Source organism: Serinus canaria, chromosome 3 (genome assembly GCF_022539315.1).
Source record: "Serinus canaria isolate serCan28SL12 chromosome 3, serCan2020, whole genome shotgun sequence".
NCBI classification, from domain to species: domain Eukaryota; kingdom Metazoa; phylum Chordata; class Aves; order Passeriformes; family Fringillidae; genus Serinus; species Serinus canaria.
The window spans coordinates 37,923,007-37,947,831 of NC_066316.1; the positions used below are offsets into that span (position 1 = coordinate 37,923,007).

Below are 24,825 nucleotides of genomic sequence, written 5' to 3' on the forward strand. Positions count from 1 at the left end.
GTCCAGCTCTTAAGTGAATGGCCCGTATGGGGATTGAACACAACCTTGGCATCATTAGCCACAAGCTCTCCCTGTAATGTGTCACTGCGGCTCTTTTAGATAGTAACAAGTGGCATTTTCTTCCCTGACAGGCAAGCTCTAGGTCAGAAATCAAACCTAGACCATCTGTCTGATTACAAAAGCACCTTGCTTACACAAGAACTAATTTGGAAACATGAATGCATACCTGCTGTCATCTATGAATGACAAAAGCAAAGGGAGTCAGGGCAGAAAGCTGATGTATACTGTAAGAGGTATGTATTAAACCCTGAGCTCTAGAAAGGCATACTGAAGAGAGTATTTTGTTTTTCAGATGTTAAGATTTCACCAGAATTAGAAGATGTCACTTAACTGTAGGAAAAAAATAGCTGTAGGCATCACCTGGTCTTGAAAAATGTGCTTTTTCAGGTTCATCTCAAGACACTGGTTTAATCCAGTGACTTTTCCTTTAGCAAAGCTCACTGAGCAGAGCTACCTGGTTTAGAAGACAGAGTAACTTCTGTGTGTATGAGAATAAAGACAAATATTTTCCTTTCTGAAGGGCTGTAGCTTTCAAAGCTTTATAAAACAGATACAGTCAGCCAGAGATTTTATCTCAGTATGGCTAATGAAGTCTTGGCTCTGTCTCCCAAAGCAAAAGGTCTTGGCCAGCTCAAGGGGCTGAATCTAGGGCTTTTATTTCACAATATAAGGCTAAAAAGAACCATTTAAATCTAATTTGATTTCCTGGATAATACAGGTTTATCCTTACCTTTTGTTCCTGTCTATGCTGATGGTATTAGCAGATGGTTCCGATAAAAGCAATACAAAGTTAATTGGCATAGTAGTACATAAAAACTTTGTACTGATTTGTAGCCCCCAGATAAATACCAAAGAAATGGAATCAAAATAATGACCACGATAAATTTAATGAGCCTTTCATACCAGGTGCATAATTAGCAATGGTCAGTAGGTGGAATATCTCTATGTACTACACAGGGAGAGAAATGGTGCCACCTTTTAATTACACGATGGATAATCAGTTCCAAACTATCCCAGGAAGCAACCATATCACTGACATGGAAGATTTATGAAAAATTTATTTGCCAGGGGTAAAAAACCAGGCAGTCATCAAGGATGTCAACACTGTGTATTGGCCAGATTCAGGAGTGAAGAACAACCCAGGAATTCTCAAGGGGACATGTAAGACACACACCTGTTTGCCACTGCCACAGGCATTCTGCTGAAAATTTGGATAGTACAGATGATAGTAATAAAAAAAATTAATTTCAGTAGTTAGTAACAATTTCTGTTACTGCTGAGAAAATACAGTGTGCAGAGAAATTTTTCTTCCATCTATGTCACAGGTACAAAAGCCCAAATGAGACAAATCTGAGTTGAAACACACATTAATGGGAAAACACCACTCACTGCTGGGAAGAGAAGGAAACATCCTTTTCCAAACCTATTTGTGGAGCATAAACAAAAGCCTACAGATTCTTTCTGGCTTTGAGGTAGAAGTCTTTGACCCTTGCTTTCGTCAAATCATCCTGCACACTGTACTTTGCTTTGATGGCTCTTATATTCTCCTAGAGGAAAAGATCACAGCTGGACACAGTAGAGAGTACGAAAGACAATTTTGGAATAAGAAAATTTGAGATATTGACAAACTTGAAAAAAAAATTCCAGCAGAACAGTGGACATGTGCTTACTGACTATGCTAGTTCTGGCCACTAGTGGTTTAAACAGAGAGGCTTTTGTGTATATTTGATATTATCCTTCAGCAAAGGGTGTCCAACTGGAAAGGGCTTTTTGCACCACTTAGGGCCCCTCCTCCAAATGGGCTTTGCAGATCTGACGGACCAGCGGGTCAGGTACCTGTCAAAACAACACAAACACATTTCAGTTTGAGACTGATCACTGAGAAAATGTTCCAGCTGAAGCAGAAGCAAGGCACTATAGCCTTTGCCTCCCTAACATGCCTCTTTATAAAAGGAATAACCATGAGCAGAGTTCCCTCAATTCAGAAGGGACCACTGGAATTTTTGTTTGTTTTGGAATTTCTAAGCTCATCTCTCTACTGAACCCACTGGCACCTGCTTGCTTCCATTTTCACAAAACAAATCAGGTGTAGTCTCCAGGCTGCTGGCAAGTTGTCCACCTGCAGCTAAACTGGAGTGCCAAATCCCTTCATTGCAACTAAGTCCAAGACTGAATGCATCCAGCCTCTGGGGGAAGTGTTATTTCAACAGCTGGTCTCAATAAGGTAAACTAATTACAAAGGCTAAATTCTGTGAGAAAGCTTCTAAAAACGAATACATTTACTTTGGGGGGGATAATTAGCTATTACTTCTGCATGCAATGGGTTTCTGGCCTAGTCTTGTATTTTTATATGTCCATATTTGCTCTAGTGTTCTCTGTACAATGCTGTAAGAGCTTGCTAGTGCAGGAAGTCAGCACCTACAGTGTAAGAGGTATTAAAATGGAATTATCATCACAACTACATATCTCTGTGAAGAGTGGTGTCTGGTAAATATCCTCTGCTTTTTACCATTTGAAGTTTTAGACTTGGCTTTGCAAACAGGCAGGGGATTTCAGATCCAGAATCAGTTACTGGAAATCTTACCCTGTGGCTGGGTGGCCTGGAGTTTTGTTAGGCTTTAAATCTTTTGCTACCAGTAGAGAGGGGAATAGAGGTCCTTAGAGAAAGAAGAGTCTTTTCAGACAATAAAGATCCAAAGCAAAACCTTAGCATAATCTGCACAAACAATGCTCCAACAAATTAGAATTTGGAACAGACTGATAAACTTTGTCCAGCGATGTTTGCACGCCTCTGTTGAGTAATCCCATGGTCTTAATGTAACCTCAATCACTCATCCTCCCCACAAAAAGCTTTGTTACCTTTTATTTGCATCGTGCAAATTTGAGATATTAAGAACTTTGGACAGAGACATTTGTCTGAAGGCATTTGGCACATTCCTGAGAGCTACAAAGAAAGCTTGCTATGCCAGGCAGCTACAGACTGCAGAACAGCAGCCCGTTTAGCACTTTTCTTCCTCAGTACTCCCTATCAGCACAAACCAAATCACATGTGGAGCTTTCTGCCTCTGAAATCAAGCCACTTTCAAAATGCTTTGCTTTGAGGAGTTTATGACAGTTAAAACACCTAGAAGCACCAGCAGGAGGGGTCTGGGTGACGACACATATCAAGATCCAGCCACTTGTTTTCCTATACATGCATTAAACTTGTCCCTTCTGGCCTGAAATGCTATGCTAGTGCATTAGTGGAATCCCTTACATAACAGCATCGGGACAGGAAGCAGGAGAGACTTTTCTGTCTCTAATTTCACATGCAAGGGGAGTTCAGAGAGACCAAACACAGGTCCCCAGTTTGGAATGTTGCAAAGGACCATGGCAAGGCAGCTTCTTTGGAATAAGCTGCAGAGGTATTAGATGAGCACATGGGCTAGGTCCTCCTTTTCATATTCCCCTTGCTGCAAGGGGGGTGCTGTAGCACAAATTTTGGTATTGCAAGACTACACTTACAGAAAAGGAGGGAAAAAATCCCAAATTGTTTTAATGCATCAATGTGCCAAGTGCAATTCTGGTCACGTGTCCACACGATTACGGGAAAGTGCTCCTGTGATAATAAATGATCTCACTGGGAGAGTAGTGAATGTGTGAATGTGAGATACACATCAATGCTGTATGCAGGTTTAGACAGACAGTGGCTTTTTAAAAAATCCCTCTGTTTCTGTGTGGGGGCTGGAAGTGCACACCCCAATTCTGCATAGGAAGGAGGATTTAGTAATGGCCTGATTTTAAAGCTTTTGTTATTTCTCTTTTGAGCAGGTCTAATCCAGCCCTCTGGTCCAGGCTTTTGGCTTCCTTTGGGGACTGCAGGCTGGGGCTTTTCATTGTTAGCTGAAACAGACATTTGGACGCTTTCCCTTCCTGGAGCACATTTGCTTTTAGGGCTTTTAATACTTGCTTTGTCCCAAACTCAAACTTGTCCTATTTTGTTTGCTGCCTCCTTTTTTTTTTTTTTTTTTTTTTTTTTTACCTTGATTCAGCAGTGCAAAAGCCTGATGCCTGGGAGCAGCCAGTCTACAAAGTTCCTTCTCCTCTTTGACTAACTCCATTTCCTACTGATTTCACAGATTTGGGGTTTTTTATTGTGAATAAAAACAATCCACAAAACTCACAGAGGAGAGCTTCAAAGCTCAGCACACAGGACTTCCCTGCACACTCTGCCATCCATGAAAGGTAGGGTACAGCCTTTTCTCACCAAGTGCTCCTACTTTTCATTGTATCAAATAAGGTTTGTCTTGGGGAGTCTTTATGATCACCTACAAACACACACTGGCAGAGTGTTTGAATTTTCTTGAGTAGCTTTTTCTTGAATTTTCTTGAGTCAAGACAGACTCTTCAGATGGATGCCAAGTGAGGCTGGTCTGCAGTGTCCTCACCTGTCCCTTCAGTGTGCAGAGCTCCTGCTCTAGGCAAAGGGGGACATAACTGCCAGTCTTGGGAATTGTGACTCACCTCAGGGCTCTGCTTGCACCCTTGGTAGGGTCCTGAGCAAGAACAAGAATTCCTAGACTCCAAGTGCACAAATTTATGCAGAAAAACCGTTATAGGAACTCTGGTGGGATTTCCCTGATGGAAACAACTGCGGTTAATTCACCTGCAATCTTTGTAACAGCCTAAAATCTCTGTAGCATGTGGAAGTCCATTTTCATGGATTCTATTCAGTGGGCAGGCCTTCCCACTTGGAGGCTGCCACTTTGGACCTAGGAGTAGGCACAAGGCTCTCATGTGCAGGGTGAGGGAAATGGGAAAACCACATACACAGCTCAAGCAAAGGCCACGTTGGTACAATTCAAGTCTGAACTTCTGAACCCTGACTGAATTTTTTCAATATGGCTTTTGTTTGGATTAAGAGCAGAAGGCAGAGGGCTACAGACTGCAGGAAGCACTCGATCAAAGTGCTGGCGAGACTGCCTCCTCCCTGCCACATCCCTTCCCATGACACCTCTTGGCTTTGCTCACCTGCAGCCCCTCTGGCTCTTTGCTTTTGAATACACATGCTATGCACAACACAGTTCCCATGCAGATGAGAGGAACCACATGCTGCTGGAGTGAAATGCTGATAGTAGGGAAACCAGATTCTGCTCCCAGGGATGAGAGGTGTCCACAGAGCCTGAGAACTTTGTAATTCATGAGGAATTTGTAGGGAGCCTGCCTCTTGCTTAACACAGAACAACTCCTCCAGTTCAGGTGATGGAGGCGGGATTGACTTGGATACTATCTGTGCCAAGTTATGCTCTTCCAGTAGGAAGCTGGAAATGGAGTGGCAGCTGAGCACTCAGAATCAAGTACTGCATAATCTTACAGCATCTCTTGCTGACAGACCCCAGAGTCAGGGAACCTGTGATATCCCCTAGTCCTTTTGGATAGGGAACAACTTCACAACCCAGTGTTGTGTTTTAACCAGTACTTTGGATGTACCAGAAGAACATGAGCGCTATATCCATAATAAAAGAGCATCTAGATGCTGGCTTGAATTCAGGGACTGTTCTGGATAGACTGCTAGTCCACATTTTCCATGCAAAAACTTCCATGCTGAAAAGAAAACTGCTGAGCTATTCAGGTTTCCATTACTGAAAGGAAGACGTTTGACCTACAGCTGAGCTTGACTGTTTCCCAAATGGTTCTGGTGTGTGGTGGCCTGCACATACATAACTCTGGAGTATGGGAACAGTCTGTCACCCTACACAATACTGGTGAAATAGCTTAGAACTTCCTCAGCCTCACAGGCTAGTTAAAAAATTTTGTTGCTGCAGCACTTAACTGGAACATGCCAGGCTGGAGCATGAACAAATGCAGAAATAACAGCAGGAAGTTTTGAAAGGGAGAATACAGGCTGAGGATGAGGGAACAATCCTTGGCTGCATGACAAATTTGCTTGTGAAATTATCCCCTGGAAAGAGTGAAAGCCCCAGACTGGGCCAAACATGAGGAAAATTAACTGTAGGGAGTAATTCTGCATTGACAGGGTAAACTGCATTTGTTTCTAATGTCCAACTTTCTGCAGACAAATGATAGGTAAGAGAATGTGAGGACATGAGACTCAAGAGTTCATGGATGATGTGAGTTACTCCCATGGCCAATTCTTCAAAAGCAGCATAGCTAGTAAAGCAGTTAAGTTGTAACATTCATGAGCTATTGCTGTCAAAAATGAATCAGGCAGAAAGCAAAAAGGCAAAGAACTGAAGTCCAAGAAATGAGAAATATCATGGCAAGTCTCACCTGGACAGTGTCCCAACTGCCGGGGATAGAAGAGGGAGATTTGGAATGCTCCCCAGTTGAATTCTGACCACAAGGGGTTCTTATATATCTCCTACCACCCTCAGCTTAGCTGACCACAAAGCTTAGCATTTCACTTTCATCTTATGCCTTCTTCTGCAGTTCCCAATCTCCTCTGTGTTACATTACATCATGGGTGAATGTTCCATATTACGCAATAGACAGCCAAGTACAAGGCAGGATTTGCAGGTCAGATATTCTCAAAGCATTCTGCTCTTCTTGAATTCCAGTAGTGGAAACAGGATAAGGAGATGGAGTGGGTAGAGGAAGGCCAGGTGCCAAAAGACCCAGTGCAAAGCAGGGAAAACCTTATCACTTTGCAGAGAAATCTGGGGCATGTAGAAGGGGATGTCCAAAGTTCATACAATTGAGATAGTACAACCAGTTCGGAAAACAGAGCAGGAATCCTGCTTTTTGGAAAACATCATTGAATAAGCACCAGAAGAGCATCTTCTTGAGAGGCAGAGGGGTTCTGCATGATAAATCCACACTTCACTACACTAAATCAATGGCATGTCAGCACCCCTGACCCTTGTTAAAACAAGGCAGTTTGCTGATAGTTCCATATGGTGGCATGATACCTTTTAATCCCGGCTAGGTGCTAGCCAGTGCATGCCAGACTCTTTGGATTTGAAGTAGGCTCACTTTAATCAGGGTGACAGTGACATGGGCCACACATTCCAGCCAAGACAGCCACAACTGCAGTAAAAATATAGCTGAGGAACTTTCTTTTAGTGCTTTCAAAAGTATACATTAATGCAGCTCCTCAGTTCTTTATATACTTCCTCAGTACATTTGCCCAGGAGCCGAGGAGTTCCTCCTGTGTAGCTGGCCTTAGACAATGTACACATTGTCTAAGGGACACATCAGTTTTTCATCAGGCTCATTTGTCCCTCTTTTGGCAACAAATGAAGCTGCTCTCAAAAATACTGACACAGCCTTGGAAGAAGCCTGACCACAGGGAGCACCAACCAGAATTTTTCCAGACAGGAAAAAAATTAAAGGGATTGATTATCCAAATGAAGTACTCTGCCAGACTTCAGCCAGGCCAGAGTTGCTGCTCCGAGTCTACATGCAGTAATTCAATGCTCAGGTCTGTATGATGGCAGAGGCACTGGGCTCTGAGTCCCAAATGACACTGAAGTGATGAATCTCCTTCAGTCTCAGGTAGTGTGAGTGGAATCAGTCCCTAAGGCTATCTTAAGCTTTAGTCCTGTCATTCTAGCAGCTGATGGTGTAGTATGTCAAGAGCTCTACCATGGGCAAAACATTCTTCACCTCAGTGTAAGGTGGCAGGCAGCTCCCAGAGACTACAAATTCCCACAGAAGTGTGTGAGGTAACATCTAAAGTAGACAGTGACTTCTCAGAAGCCTTTCCTTTACAAAAGTGAAGATTTTCCCCATTCAGAGTAAAGAGACAGACAACAGATTGCTTACATTACCTGTGTTTCTGTCATGAGGCATCTCAGTTTCTCCCTGTTAACATTCCAAGGGCCATAGCAGCAGTGCAGAAAGGCACTGCTGCTTCTCTTCTAAGCAGAGTGGTAAAGATGGCTAGAACAGCCAATGCAGTGATCTCAAAAAGAGACTAAGCTCTAAGATTTGGAAAATACATCACTTAACTGTGTAATGCACTGCCTGCTATAACAGGCTGTCTTTAGATCCTGTTGATCTCTTCTTGAATTGGCACTTGAAAATCCAGTAGACATAAACACAAGGAAGGAACAAGCTAAGTCAGGTGAATAGCCCTGATATTACATGTTTAGAGGATGATGCAGACAAGTTCTGATGGCATTGAACAAGGCAGCTTGTTTGACCCCAAAGTTCAAGCCCACTTCTGCCCCTTTTCTCCCCTGTCAGTTCACTTCTATTTGGCAGCACCAGAGACTGAGTGCTTCCCAAGTTACTGCAGACTTACAGCTTTGGAAACAAGTACAGAGGCAAAGACAAGGTAAGCTTGGACAAGCCATTTATGTGGGAAACTTCTGATAAGAGCTCTGGCTTCATTCCCAAAGTACCAGCTAAATGACTTCAGTCATTCAGTATGTGGGTGCACTTCAGGCTAGAGGAAGGAAGCAATTTGTAACTCCTGCCTTATGCCATGCCAGCTACTGCTCCAGAGAGCAAGGAGGGAAGTACAAGTGGGGGCTCACATGGTCAAAATTCATACAGAATGGCCAAGATTTTGCAAGGCTCCAACACACAGAGCTCTCCCCTTCCAACAGGCAGATAAGACAGCATCATGAGGGACCAGGAGAACAGAATTCCTGAAGTACTCCTGCACTTCATCCTAGTTCCTGGAACTCATTTGTATAGTGTCAGCCCCACCATCAAAACTTTCAATCCCATTTCTTGATCTTAATCTCTTGTCTCCACTAAGACCCCAAAGTCTGCCTACTTCAGTGCTATTCCATATCGTCAGCAAACAGCTCTGCTCTCTTCTTCTAAACTGCTTCCACTGGGCCTGCTACATTCCCTCTTTGGGAAGAGAAAAACAAGGGTAGTGTAGGGAGGGGCTAGCAATGCAGTAATCTCTAATTTAATTAATTTAGAGGTGTAGCACACCTACTTGCATGCAGAATGTATCTGGAGGTATTCATTCTTTGTTCTTACTAAAGGTCTATAGAACAATTTGTAAGAGTCAGGGCATCAGATCTGGAGTCCTGCTGTGATTCCAGCAAGATACTGCATCTACCAGTTCCAGTCTCAACCTGCTACTCAGGGTTGCAATGTGAAGACTAACAAGGTAATACGCTCCACCCCACAGCTGCCAGATAAGACACAGATACTAAAGAATCTTCAAGACTTGTAAGACACAAGGAAGAAGTTATTACAGTTGAAGTATCTGATGGCTACAGAGCTGCATCAAACAGAGTCCTTTAATTTGACCCTCACAGATACCCATTATGCAGCCTGCCAGCATTTCCAGGAGCCTCTCTCAAATCTCCACTGTAGAGTCAGACCTGAAATGCAGGAGTCTCCAGCCTTGCAGTCTAAGCTCTCCCAGCGGCAGCCCCATGGCCTCTGGTAACCCCCCGGTTTGCTAATGCGAGGTTCGTACACCGCTCTGACATCCCCATGGAAACAAAGTGTGAGGTTATAAACAGGGGATTAGCACCTCCAAGCGCCCAGCACAGAGCAGGAGGCAGCTGCAGGCTTTCCCTTTGCCCACCAAAGGCCAGGGGCCATTCAGGTTGGGGAGGGGGAAGTGCAGGCAGAGGGTGAATTGCTGACTGGAGGAAACTGGAATGGGACAGAAGGTAACAGGCCTGTGATGGGCTCCTGCTGGCTGCTTGGCCTGCCCTCCTCACTGCTGGTATCACTGCCTGGGCACCCTCCTGCTGTTGGGGGCTAAAAAGGCTAAGAGAAAGGGACTACTCAGCCTGAAGAGAAGAAGGTTCAGTGAGGTCTTACCAGTGTTAGTAAGTACCTGAAGTACGGTGTAAAGAAGAAAGGGGCGGGCTCTGCCCCCTCACTGGTGCTCAGTGACAGGACAAGAGGCAATGGGCATAAATTAAAAAAGAAATTCTGTCTGAATGTAAGAAACACCATCTTGTATGAGGCTGGTTCTCTGCAACAAGCTGCCCTCAAAAGAATCTGGGGAAGGTCAACCCTTGGATGTACTCAAAACCTGGCTGGACATAGTTCTGAGTAAGCTGCTCTAGGTGACTTGGCTTAAGCAGCGAGCTTGGACTAGACAATCTTCAGAGGCCTCCCTCCTCCAACCTCAGCTACGCTGTGCTGCTGTGACTCTATCTGTGGCATCCTCCTGTGACTGCCTTACCGATTGTTAGTGATGAGGAGGTGAGCACAGCTGAGGAAGGGCAGGCAGACTCTAACATGTGCAGCAGTTTTAATCTTGTGTGAATAAATGGTTTATATGAGATACAACTTGTCATTAAAAGACTGCCAGAAGAATATCGTGACAGATCTTCTCCAAAATGCTGAGTACTCTTTATGAACCCTGCTGCCTGAGGCATTTCTCACCCTGTTGTGAGGAACTGCTTTCCTGTTCCCAATTTATTCCCAAATAAGAGAAATGTGGAAAGACAAGACTATTCACCTGTTCAGCTTGGGTTTCTTGGGAACATGCCCTTCAGGAAGTGGAGGCCTGTGGTTTGGAAACAAACCTGAAACAGAAAAAGATGTGAGAATATTTTGCAGTGTCTCTTTGCTTCTACTGCATTCAGAAGTCACATTATACCTCATAAGCCAGGCAACAGCACAACAAAAGCTCAAGTACATTAGAAAGGGTATTTTATCTTCAGTCACTGCTGAACCTGCACCCCAGCCAGAGAAGATGGAAGTTGGGCTGGGAATAGGGAGGAAATATACACCAAAGACACTGTCACTTGGGCTCATCACAGAGGCTTTTACAGAGGACACAGAGCACTGGTGTCTCATCAGATTCCATCTCCAGAATGGAAAATCTGACTATGAAAATTCTCAGTCCATTTAACTTGGATACAACTTAGGTACCAGGCACAAAGATCAGCACAATACTCTTGACTGTGTCAACCTGGGAAAAGTAAAAAAGTCATCACATGGCAGATGGCAGAGTTGCACGTTACTAATGGGGTAGGTCAAGCTTAGGTAAACCAAGTAATTTCAGTGCAGGTGTTTAATCATTAGTTACTGGAGACTGAGCCACTTCCTAGATCTTTCTGCAACATTTGTCTCATCTACGGGGATAAATGTCTGCTGTCAAGGCAAGAGTCAGGACATAGAGAGAGCAGAACAAGTAGTGTCTGTTCCATCACCCTGTCCCAGCACTCGGACCATAATGAGTTTGCTGGGTGACTGGACAATGACATCTCACTGAGCTATACCAACTGGGCAGGAGACCCCTCTTAAGGGGTTCAGTAGGTATCCTACAGTCAGGGGTTATCTCTGGCAGAGTTATGTACCTGCACGGTGAGCCATCTGCACACACACAGCAACCTTCTTGTGCTCCTCCAAGCAGAGGCCTGTGACCCTTCGTGGCAGCATCCCTCCATCTGAACGGATAAACTGACTGAGCAGCAAGACATCCTGAGGGAAAGAGAACGGCAAAACCATCAGTGCCCCAGCTACCTTCATTGCACTGACTGCAGGTGTTGTGCTGAGCCTTGTGCTGTGTACAGAACTCAAAACAATGTAAAACAAACAATGATTCCTCCCTATGCATTTTGTCTGCAGCTTGGCAACAAGTGGCTTTTGCTTGCTGTCACTGCCTGCCAGTTTAGCTTAGTAAGGTCACTCAGATGGTTTTGAGTCTTCCCCTGACTTCACTAGCGTAAACATATGATGTCAGCTGCAATCCCTGCTCCTTCACTGTTTCACTACTTGCTCCAAGATTCTTGCTAAGATAATGTGTCCTAGGTAATCAGAGTTACACAAGACCTACAGATGGATATTGTTTACACAACTTGAAATGCCATCACAGCTGCTGTCCTGAAGTTCACAGATATGTTAGATCACCTCTGACTCCCTCCTTGTTCCCTCAGAGCAGGACTGTTCTCTGCTACCTACTTCTCAAACTTTTATCTAGTTTCCCATGGTGTAGCTTCCCTCAGGTCTCTCTGGAGGGGTGGAGAGCAGGGAAATGGTCCAAGATGTTGCATGAGGAAGCTTTATGTAAGAAAAGAATATGTGCTGATGAGAAAGGACTAATAGGATAAATTGCCACACTCACTCCCCCAACTGTGCGTGCATTAGGTGGGGCTGTGACAGTCATGGTGGACGAAAGGAGCACTTGAAGCATGCTGAGGGCTTGTCTGTGATTCAAGAACAATTTAGACTACGCTGCTGCTGACCTTTACAATTAAAAACCCTGGAAATGTAAAGCAGCCTTTTAAATAAAAACAATTTAAAGGGATCTCTAGGATCAGATAGTATCACAGGGCTGGAATGACAAATTTTTAAACACAGCAGCAACAGCTGTTGCACAAGTGTCCCATTAACTGTACACAGTACAACAGCCCAGGATTCAGATCCTTGCTCTCCATTTCCACACACAATACCAGAGCTAGATACCCAAGGGGGTATTCAAAGATACTCCTCAGGCCAATATAAGCAGGCATCCTTGACATCCTGACATCAGCATAAGTTGGCCCAAATGGACTCCAGACACTTCCCACTTGTTATTTCCCCTTCAACAGACTTGTTGCTGGTTGAGAGTTTAATTCTCCATGGCTGTTTTAAGTATGCTCCTGGTTGAGGCAGCAGGACCATGCAGAAGCTGCCTGCAGGCTGAGGGGACCAGCCAGCGAGCATCCAGACAGAGCGACTTCAAACGAGGCATGGCAGAACTTTGCACCCCTCAGCCAGGGCAACAGGCAAGAGCAAAGAGTACTTGTTGCTTTTCATGTTGGGTGATTCTGACTGCCAGTTCACAGATTCACAGACCTGTTCCTAACCCCCCACCCTTGCTGTTCTACAAAGAGCTCCCTGGAGCATTCTTACCTTTATTTACTGGCCTTACAAAAGCAAATAATCACGAGTGAATATAAAGTGAGTATTCAGAAATCTAGCTAACTAGGAATTATTCACCCAGCCCACTGCACAAGACCAGCTCAGCCGTCAAGGGGGCTGCTGGAATTTAGGGCGCCCTTCTGGTAATGATGGATTCTGAGAGATGCTCTCGTAGAATCGTAGAATGGTTTGGGTTGCAAGGGACCTTAATGATCATTGAGTTCATTCCCTCCCTTGCCCTGCTGGGCACTCTTTGATGCAGCTCAGGATAGAATTGTGTTTCTAGCCTGTGAATGCACATTGCTGGGTCATGTCCAGCCTCTCATCCACCAGCACTCTCAAGTCCTTCCCAGGGCTGCTCTCCATCTGTTCATTCCCCACCTGTGTTGATAGCAGGGGCTGCACTGACCCAGGTGCAGCACTTTGCAGATGTTCTTGTTCAACTGCATGAAATTCCCACAGGCCCATTTATTGAACTTGTCCAGGTTCCTCTGGACAAGCATCCCACCCCTCAGTTGTGACATCTGCAAACCTGACGAAAGTGCACTCAATCCCTTTGTCTATGTCATTAGTGAAAGTACTAAACAGAACTGGTCCCAGTAAGGACCCCTGAGGTACACCGCTTGTCACTGATGTCTATCAGATTCTGAGCAGTTGACCACTACTCTCTGGATGTGACTGTCCAACCAACACCTTATGCATCTAACAGTCCAGCCATTGAGTCTATCTCCCCTCCATTTAGAAAGAAAAATATTATGGGGACCACATCAAAGGCTTTACAGAAGTCCAGAGAAATGACATCTAAAGCCTTTCCCGTGTCCACTGATGGAGTCACTCCATTGCTGAAGGCCACTGGGTTTGCCAGGCAGAACTTGCCCTTAGTGAAGCCTTGTTGGCTGTATCAAATCTTCTCCCTCTTATCCATGTGCCTTAGCACAGCTTCTAGGGGGACGTTCCGTGATCTTCCTAGGCCCAGAGGTGAGGCTGATAGGTCAGTAGTTCTCAGGCTTCTCCTTCCTACTCTTTTTAAAAATGGATTCCAGTCACCTGGGATAAAATGCTCGTTACAAGTGCTATAGACAAATGTTGAGGGGTTTTATTTGTTTGGGGGTTTTGTGGTTTGTTTTTGTCCTTCCCACCCCCACCCCCACCCCCAATCAATCCTATATTCACTATTATCATCATGACATGCAGTTTCCCTCTTCCCATAATTGGCTTGTTTTCTGCATCCACTTGTCTACAGTCTAGAACATGTTCAGACTGATTTTCAGATCCAGCTCCTTTGAAAACATGGCATGTCATGTAGGCCCACTGACATTTAGACACTGACTTTAATACCTCACTGATACAAAATTACTTACAGGCACCCTACAGAACTATGCTGTATCCAAAGGAGAAAAGACATCTGGCAGTGGGCTCCTGGGAGGCCATCCATGCTTAAAGGGAAGCAGAGTATCCCTCAGCCCAGCTAAATATGGCCCTGTCAAGGAAAACAGTAACCAGGGCACCAGATGGTGCCAGCTGCACTAGTAGAAACTGGATGGAGGCCAGCCAAAATGTCCAAGGGCATTGACTTTTGACCACTCCTGAAGTAGTCAAAAGGTCCAAGGGCATTGACTTTTGACCACTCCACTGGATTGGATTCAGGAAACCAGAGCAGGTCTCTATTCCCCCTTTTTCCTCTTCTTTAGCTGTTTGGATCTTCAAATCACTAACAGCTCAATCTGCCATTTAGCACATACCACTTCCCTAAGTGATAAGACTGTTCAGCTCTAAGTACCTAGAAAGAGAAAAACTTGCATGACTATGCTACTAGCCTGCTGCATTACTCTGTGGAGAAGAGGAAGAGGAGAGCTGATGACAAATTTGAGGCAGTTTCAGTCTTTGCAGCTATGAAAGCCTAAGTAGGCCACACACTCTTTTGAAGGGTGTGTGTGTGGTCCAAGTGATTTCTCGTATTAGCACCACACCTCATGGAGTTACAGGCTTGTTATCAAGTATTTCCATGCAAAGGGGGTAGTGGGAAGCAAATGGAGATAATATTTTTTTTTCTCCCTGTGGAAAAAAAAAAATCAAGAGAATCTGTTCTATGTTATCATCTCTGACCAACACTGTCACCAACTGACCAACACCCTGGTGTGGCAGTCATTTCTTTACTGAAATCATCAGTCATGTCCCAGCTGCTACAGCTCCAAATCACAGTCATGCTGCTTGGCTTAAAATGCTGCACACTTGACCAAAGGTTTGTCCATTTCTAAAGATTCCCCACAGTTAACAGGCCAGGTGCCTCTCCCAGAATATTCACACAGATGTATCTTACCACTGGGACAAAGCAGACAGGTACAGCCAACTTCATGGGGCAGCTGTGGAGGGAAGTGAACAAGTACATGGAGCGGTCAAATTAAAAAATATGTCTGGCAAGTTCTCATGGTGCCGTCATGTTCCATGAAATTCACATTTTGTGCTAGTGGACAGCCAAGCCTGTAACCACTGATTTGCTTTAATCACTGGACAGCTCCCATGAGGCTGGACCCAGATTCCCACCCCTGCAATCTGCAGCATTTGATGAAAACAACTTGGACTGAATTAATCTAGGGCTAATAGGCAAAGCCTGAAGTTCGATTTCCCCTAACTGTTGCCAAAGCAAGATGACATATTTACTGCCTAGTCAAACTAATGATGTTTGAAGTGGGTAAGGGGGGGAAATGAAAAACAAGTTTAGCCTCCACTTCTAAAAGGGCTGGACAAACTTGCTAGATGGAGCACTATGTACCACATATTCTTGTGAATAGATAGTAACCAAAAGGCAGAGGCACCTGCATTTTAATGTCTGCAGACACTTGGAAAAGCAGGATCCTTGACTGACATCTGATTCATTAAAACTTTCATTTACTGCAAGAACAGTTCTATCTGTGCAGCCAAATTACTACTGGCCTGTCTCGGACAAGACTGTCAGTCATTATTTCCAGTTATGCAAGAGTCCAGTTTTTCCTTTCCCCCTTACTCCGGGGAGCTGTACACCATTCTCCACGCATTTTGTAAAAGAACTGTAGGTTTCAATCCAGTTGCATCTGTACAATGACCAAAATGATTTTTTTATCTCTGATGGATATGAAAAAAAATAAACTGAGATCTGTTTCACTGGACAGACAGACACATGCAGACCACAAACTGTGGGAATTTATATTTAAGCTCTGTTATCCTGAGCCACACCAGAGGATCAGGATTGAACTGGGAAAGACAACTGCAGCCCTCAACACCACAGCTGAGGCAGGTTGGAATCATGACCTGCTAGTGCTCACAATGCCTGTTCAATTGATTAATGACTCTGGAGACACTGGTCCCCCAGTTCTCTGACAGCCAGAGTAACTCATTATGCCACTACTTTAGACTGCTAGCGACACATGACAAAAGGAAAGTCCTGTGAGGTCATATTACTCAACTCCCTCAGGGGCTAATTCAACACTTCCCTTTTCATAGTGCCTCATTCAGTCCAATTACAAGCGTCCCAAGCAAAAAAGCTCACACTTTCCTTTCTGTGCAACAGACTGATCTCAGCTTATCAATCTCAAAGGAACACCATCTATTCCAATCTCTCACCAAGCTCATCTTATAGGTTATGCTGTATGAACTAGGCTATATCTTAACAAAAATAGCTGCTCTCAATTTACAGACACTTAGGACAATTAACCATTATTGAGAAAAATGTCCCACTGTTTAATTGCTCACAGAGTTAAATGCCTGCACTTCACTACTTAAGCATCTCATGATTCTGCTGCTCACCACAGCTGCAGCAGAGAATAAAATAGCAGAGAGTACTTTAGTGCAGAAGAGGGAGATTTTAACATTTGAAAAAAATAACAATTGAAAATCCTGAAAATACGTGACTAGTACAAAGCATTCAAAAACATAAGGGACAAGCGAGAAGTGGTCTATTCCAGAACTCAAATTTCTCCTAGTTCTAATCAGCTCCACAGAGGAATGCTTCTAAATATGAGGTAAGAAACATCTGCAATTTGAAAATACCAGTTCACAGTGCCCTCTTAAGCTTTATCCAGAAGCAGCACTGGATACACACTAGATGCACATGCATTCAAAATCTGTGTGACAGCTAAGATGAATCTACATTCATAGATTGTCTCTCAGCACCACAATTTCTTATCCTAGATAAGAAATTATCTTAGCAATGATTCTCAAAACTGGCTGCAGAATCTCTCTTCACATTTAGTCTTCTCTTGCCTCCTTAATGCACAGTAGAAATCAGGATCTAAGAATCAAAGTGAGGTGTGGAAGAAAACTCGTAACTTACTTCACCCTACAAACACATGTAAAACTCATGTTTCACACTGTCTGTTGTGACCAATTTCTAATCCTGGAACTCAGACTCTACAGAATCACATTGTCTAAAACATCTTTGGTTCTTGATGGCATTATCTCTCCAGATAGTCAGTGGAGTGTTCTACCACACTTGGCAGCAGGAACTGGATCTGTGTAAGTCTACATATATATTTCCAAGATGTGAGCCAGTGCCATAACTTATTTCATCCCTGAACATCAGTTTATAGTTTCTCAAGGGCTCTAAATGTGTGACTCATGGGAATGCGTTCTGTAAATCTCTAGAATTACTGAGTTTAATGATGCTGTTTATGTCTTGCATTTATAAGTCACATAAAATGATATGAACCTTAAAAAAGTATTTTCCAGAGTAAGTAACAAGTTGGTTTTGATCACTACACAATTCAGTAACCATGAAAAAGAATTGCAAGGAACCTCTGCATTCAAACGCGAGCCACACAAAACAGACATGATCAGGTTTTGTAGTACTTTACAAAGCTTAATGGTATTTTTCATTTCATCTAATTTATTATGATCTGCAAACTCATTGTATGTCACTGTTGTATTTTCTGAAAAATCTCTTTGCCCAGGATTTCTCTCCTGGGAAGCTGAGAAGCCTCAGAGAAAAAGGAAACAATAATTATCTGATTCACTTCTCCTGTGTTTTGCTGCTTTGGAATGTGTTTGGACATTGTTTACCAACAGGTAATTGTTTTATTGGTTTCTGCTGTGAATTGTTTTGACCTAATGGCCAATCACGGCCAAGCTGTGTCGGGGCTCTGGAAGGAGTCCCAAGTTTTCATTATTATCCTTTGGCCTTCTATAAGTATCCCTTCTGTATTCTTTAGTATAGTTTAGTATAGTATTCTTTTATATAATATAGTATCATAAAATAATAAATTAACCTTCTAAGAACATGCAGTCAGATTTATCCTTCCCTTCCTTCACCCAGGGATCCCAAAAAACACAAGAATTGTATATCCAGGTTTCCCATGTTATTGAGAAACTAGGCCAGAAAACACTAAATACTCCCCTGCCCCCAACTTATTTCACTGTTAAATATTGCACCCAGCCTGAGTAAGAATTCCTGACAACATCAGATTCTAAATGCCTCCATTTCTGCAACACAGGCTTTGAAAGACACTAAACATTATTTCATTTACATCTCACATCAGTTGTTTCACCTGTTTGGAGTAATTGCAAGTATTTTGTCAGGTACTATTGCTGTATTCATATTCTTCATAATTCATGAGCCTTAATTAGTCATATCCAACAGGTTATTTGCTTTTAATCCTAGCTGACACCTTTTATTTGGAATTTGCAACATTTTATTTACCAATGAGTAATCATCAGCATCATTCTCCTTCCTCTCTTATCTACTTAGTATGTCACTTGCAGTTTTCAAACCATTTGGTGATTCCCTAGGATTATTTTTTATGCTTTAAAAAAATCCTGTGAGTGAAGTAGTGTATTTGTTAGCTAATTCCTTCAAGACCTTGTGGCAATATGCAATACAGGCCTGCTGGTCTGTACCTAATTCAATGCTTAGGTTATTTCTGTATTTGTTTTTCCCTGTTGTCTTACATTTGCAGATTGCCATCAATACACAGACACTAAAACATAATTTTTCCTATGCATGTGTGCACTAGGACTACAAACAAGCAGCACAGTCATTTTGAAACCAAAGTGGCTTTCAGTCCCCTTCTCCTCTCAATAGTGGACTTCCTCACAAACATTTCTTTTTCTCCAATGTATTTGTGTCCCCCTCTCTAATTCCATTGACATTAGCTTATTCTGAGTTTTCTGTTGCCTTATCTTAGTAACAGCAGGTTCCTGTCTGTTTTTCTTCTTTTCTAATTCCAGTTCTGGGTTTTGAGCATGCAAGAGGATAATTCAGTTCTTTTGTAAACTCTGTGTCTGAGTGACCTCTTGTAAAGTTACATTCTGCATCTGCTGTATCATGCTTCTTATTCTGAAGCATTCATGACTGTTGTGCTTTTGTTTTATAGCACTATAGGATTTCCTTCCCATATTCTAGGTTTAGCATTAGTTATCCATTCCTTAGTTAATAAAATTCTCATTAGCATTTCCTACAATATGCTTGAATAAAACCTGTTCTTTTCTCTTGCAAGGTAAGTAAAAATGTATGCTCCTTCATACTCATGAAGAATTTTAAAAGCTGTATGAAACAGTTACTAAATTAGTGAACAAGGACAAATGAGAAATTGTAGTGCTTGAAGTCATATAAGCGACCTAGTCAAGTCTTCTGGCCTCTCTGGAGCTGGGCCTGTATCCACTGACTAAATGCTACATCCCAGTTTAATTCTCTGGGAAGTGCAATTGTGAAAGGCAGCTGGGCACAGAAGGGCTATATGGCCTTTCAGATCAGATAGCCATGTGAGTAAATCCAAATCTTCTATTTGATACAAGCTCATCCTTTTTGCCAGGAACACCATTAGTCAAGGAACACAATTACTGTGGAGGAGGCTCTTGCTGTACCCAAGAGAAGTAGAGCTGGAGTAAAGTATCTTTACCACACCCAGGAAAACTCAAGAGGGGCAGGTTGTGGGGTGTGTAGATCTGAGAGCAATACTTGTCCAGTGATGAGGGTTGGGGGAACTCCCTCATTAAACTTACCACATAATCATACTTATGCTTCAGGTTCCAGCGACAGATGGGACACTGACCAGAGGGGTTTGGAGGAGGTGGTGCTTCAGCATCCTCTATAATTCTCCCTTCAATCTAGGAAACAATTCAAAGCATGCAATGATCAGGCACATCTTACAGCTCTACCTGCACCTGTGACTCAATGAATACTTTTCATTGAGTCCACAGTACATTGCCCACTTCTGTGAGGATGTAAGGGGAACAGCATGTACATCATTCAACTCACTTTTACAGAGATATAACCAGCCCTTTGGTGTGCTTATGCTACAGACTATGGGGAGAAGGACAAATTCAAAGGGCATAGAAAACCCTTTGGCAAATTCTTGTGTATGTTATTCTAAATGTAAACTAGTTGACAGTCAGTGTGCAGTTCTCATATTCACCTGAATTCCACTTATTGCAGTACTCTTTTGAACCACCATGCCTTGAAAGCATAGAGGCTTTAGCTAAAAGCTTTAAAATCACTTTTCTTCTGGGAATATGAGAATTTCACAGAATAGCAGATGCATGTTATAGCTGAAAACATATAGGGGCTTGCTGGATTATAAATCACCAGCAGGGAAAACTCTGAGCAAAATTTAAATTTAAGAAAGGATAGTTAGGAAATGTCTGTGGGGCTTGTAGATTTATTTTATAACACTGATATTTTATCCCATTTAATTCTCTGAACAAATGTTTTACGACATATAAAATTATATTTTGTACATCACTATAAAGTGGGGGTATCTAATACTCAAGTTTTCTCACAAATAACATGCAAATAGATGCACCAGGTGTGCAAAGGAAGAACTTGACAAATTTGTTTCCTTTTCAGAGATGTGTTAGAAATACGAAGTCTATCTGCATGTGCACTTGTCTTTTTTTTTCTTTTTTGAGGACTTACTAATGGAAACAGGAGCTCTCTCAAATTGCACCCAAATGAAGATACAATAAAACTACGCTATTTTTTTCTCCAAGATTTTGGAGTTTCCTCTGATCAAATTAAGATTAAAAGCCAATTCTGAACACTAATTGTCAGCCTCAGAGAGTGCAAGCACCAGAGTTTGAAAAGCTCTGGTAGAATGCAAAACCAGGGTGGAATGCAGGATTACTTTTAAGAAAACATCAGGTTCTGTGCCTGAAAACCTAGGAAGAGAAAAGCATGACCTTTCCTGTAAGTGTGCACTGGAAACTGGCATCCAGCTGAACTCACAGAACTATTTAATATGACAGATTTCTGCCTTTCTGATGATAAAAGGGAAACAGGTTTACATCTCAGTACCTCAGACAGAATTGTCAATTTTTAAGTAAGATTCCTCCAAGTACAAGTACAACAGCCAATTTTACAAAAACAAGTACTTAACTATGAATATAAGATGTAGGCCAGTATCTAATTTTCTATTAATCAGTAAAGTTATTTTCAGGGGAGCCGGTGTATCTAGCCTTGATTCTTGCCAGTCTGGCTTCAGACTGTACTAAGACTGTATCTTGGACATAAATAAAGAATGATGCCTCAACATCAATTTTTCTTGAGACAAATTTTTCTTGAGATATATTTCAGTGTACAAGTTTTGGCAATTACTTCCCAGCTGCTGAGGACTTCTATACTGTTAATCCACTCAGTTGCTGTTTTTCTATTAAACATCTAAAATGGAGTGTAGGGGCTCTACATTCTCAGTATGCTGATGAAATCTGTATTTCTCTGGGATTTATTAACTGGTTCAACTCAAACACTTCTTTCAATACTGATTAAAAAAAAGGACACAGAAAGATGAACAGGGAAATATGGATTCAGGGAAGAACTGATGTAGAATTGGCAGGATAAAATGGAGTGACCAATGGATACACTGAGAAACATATCAGCCCTTTGGTTTGTCAATTTACACCACTTTTGACAACATTTTCCTCTTTTAGGGGCATTGATGGATTCCAGACTGATGCTAGGATATAACACAAAAAATATACCCAGATCTCCAGGAAGAGTTATTTTCATAAATGGCTCTGCTAATGCAACGCTTACTTTTTCTAGTTCAAGCCTCAGTTGATGTTTTGGACTTTTGAGAATATAATTTACATCCCCTTTGAAATTGATTGAGTGAAAAATATAGCAATCCACTGAGTGTGTTTTGTTGGTGTGCACACTCCCTTGTTAAAACAACCTCAGGTCACACTTGCAAGCTCTTCTCTTCAGGTTTCTGGGCAAAGATTAGTAATTTTTCATTTGAAGGCAAAAAATACATACTTTCCATCATACCTATTGCCACACCTTAAACTTATTTTTTTGTTGACAGTCGTACAACATCTTGCTAGCTGCCATATATTTTAGATATGTAGTATTAAATAGAGTAAGTTATCTGCTCCATGAAGGTTTCAGACATGACAATGTCTGCTAGCACAAATACAACAAAACTTTCAACAAAATATATTTCTGACAAAAATATTTAAGAGTTTCAAAGGCATGAACAAGCAGGTTCTTTCTTTTGTTTCATTAGCAAGCAAAATACCCCCATCCCCTTATTATTATTTATGCACATATAGATTAATATTTAAGTGCACTCTTCTCTAGCTATTCCCAAATTCCTCCTTAACTCTCCTCATCTTATATACACATATCTATCTATCTATGTCGCTATCTAGCTATCTATCTATATCTCTCTGCAGCCAAGGCATATAGTGCTACTGACATATGCAATGTAAGCAGAATAATGCAATCTCCTTTCCTCTTCAGTAATTTCAGTGCTTCAAGAAAAAAGACAATTCTCTTGATAAAAGTATAACATATTAGATGGTGCTAATTATGCAAAGTTCTAATTCTACTGCCTTAATCTTTCCCTTCCTGCCTTAAACTGTAGCTAAGAAGATGCTCTTCTTTAACAGTTACTTGAGAACTTCTGTTTCACTTTCAGGAGTAGTTTTCATTGAGAACACCCCTTTCACTTATTTATATATTTTTTTACCATGTCTGTTGTAAGATGGAAGCTCTGTATCACCTGAAGCCAGTATGGCACACGCGGCAGTTAACAAACACAACACAGATCAAAGGCATGAGATGTGTGTGGCATGTAGGCGATACAGACCCGTCCTGCAATGCCACATCACACTGCCAGCGCAGGATGAAGTGACAAAGCCACTAGCAATCCTCCCTAGTGCCTATGCAGACTCAAGACGATGCCAAATGGCACCAATTAAGGAAACGACTCCGTCTGAAGAATGGCCTCTAGTGTTTTAGATCTTGAATGCCTCTGGTCAGGGATTCCGACTTTAGCCGGGCCGCAGAGAGGGGTTTGGGGCTCCTGAGTGGCTCTGGCTGGAGGAACCTGTCACCAGCAACAGGGTGATAATCCTGTCTCCTTCAGCAGCCAAACCCTTCAGTGCTAACCTGCACTCCCAGCAAATCCCTACCCTGGCTCTGCCTGCACAACCTGAGAGGCCTTTCAAGCAGAAAAGTGTCCTCTTTTTTCCTTTGCTTGTTGGGTAGGGCACGGACACACACATGGCTGAAGGAGCGAGAAGCCACGGCAGAGGCAGCTACCAAGGAAAAGGGGTGCAGGGACTTACTGTGGTCGTGTTGCCTTCAGTCACCTCCACGACTGCAAAATAAAAAAGAGACGGGAAGCCACAATGAGACCCATACAGACTGAAAGAAGTAGTAGTTGGGAGGGGGCGGGAGGAGCGGGCAAATTACAGTGACCGCAACCATCTCTCAAGGACAGCAGCGGGGCGCGGGGCCGTGCAGAGCCCTCTGCGGACTCACCCTGGCGGAGGGCTCGGGCCGGCGGCGCAGCCCAGCCGCTCCCCAGGAGCCCGGAGAAGATCCGCCGCAGGCCCCCGCACAGCAGGCTGGGCGCCGCCATCTTGCCACGGCCGGCGCTGCCGTCAGGCCGCTTCCGCCGGCGGGGGGCGGCGCTGCCGCCGCCATTTCGGGGCACGTTCCGCCCGCCCCGGCCCCGAGGGGCAGAGCCGGAGAGGAGGAGTCTGTTCTCCTGCCTCCCGTCTTCTCCGCGGCCTTGTCCTCCTCATTGTTTTCGTTTGTTTCTTTTAAGTTTATTGTGGTTGATACTGAGCTTGGGTTTTCCTATTTTGTTTTTTTTCTTTGGTTGGTTAGTTGGTTTGGTTCGTTGGTTGTTTAGGGGCTTGGGTTTTCTGGCGGTCCTGTCAGCTTGGGATCACAGCATCGCAGATTCATGTAGGTTGGAAAAGACCTCTGAGATCATCGCGTCCAGCCCATGACTGAAGGCCACCATGGGAACTAGACACTGGCACTGAATGCCACGTCCAGTTTTTCCCTGAACACCTCCAGGGATGATGACTCCACCACCTCCCCGGGTAGCACATTCCAATGCCGAATCATCCTTTCTGTAGAGGAATTCCTCCAGCTGTCCAACCTGAATCTCCCCTGCGCAGCCTGAGGCTGTGTTCTCTTCTCCCGGCACTGGTGGCCCGTGGGAAGAGGCCGATCCCCACTTGGCTACGACCTTGTGGGAGTAGTCGAGAGTGATTAAGTCATCCCTGAGCCTCCTCTTCTCCAGCCTAAACACCTTCAGCTCCCTCAGCTATTCCTTAAAGGACTTGTGCTCCAGACCCTTCACCAGCTCTGTTGCCCTTCTCTGGACCCTCTCCAGCACCTCAATGTCCTCCTGCAGTGAGGGGCCCAGAACTGGGCACAGCTCTCGAGGTGAGGCCTCACCAGTACAGGGGGACAATCCCTGCCCTGGTCCTGCTGGCCACACCACTGCTGATCCAGGCCAGGATGCCACCAGCCTCCTTGGCCCCCTGGGCACAGCTGGCTCATGTTTAGGAGAATGGAGATAAATCTAGTGGTAGTGATGCCTTAGTGTTGTGGAAGCCTGAGCTACACTCCTGCCACAACTCCTGAATCTTCTAGCTTTCCAGTGAGGGAAGGCTGAGAGGTGGTTTTACTTCAGCTGTATGACTCCTTTGTTTGGATGGGCTCTGGAGTCAGTGCCTCCTGCATCAAGGAGGGTTTCAGGCCAGCTGTGGGAT

General features: G+C 43.5%; 1 protein-coding gene across 1 annotated transcript; it reads right to left on the reverse strand.

Moving 5' to 3' along the window:
- Window positions 1-1,100: 1,100 nt before the first annotated feature.
- On the reverse strand, window positions 1,101-23,732 carry MRPS18A (mitochondrial ribosomal protein S18A). Its single transcript, XM_009092069.4, has 6 exons — window positions 23,576-23,732; window positions 23,380-23,411; window positions 19,813-19,917; window positions 11,295-11,418; window positions 10,451-10,517; window positions 1,101-1,896 (listed from the first exon to the last, which is right to left on the reverse strand). Exons 1-6 carry the CDS (start codon window positions 23,673-23,675, stop codon window positions 1,752-1,754), a joined length of 573 nt encoding a protein of 190 aa, XP_009090317.1. The 5' UTR covers window positions 23,676-23,732; the 3' UTR covers window positions 1,101-1,751.
- Between the last annotated feature and the right edge of the window lie 1,093 nt (window positions 23,733-24,825).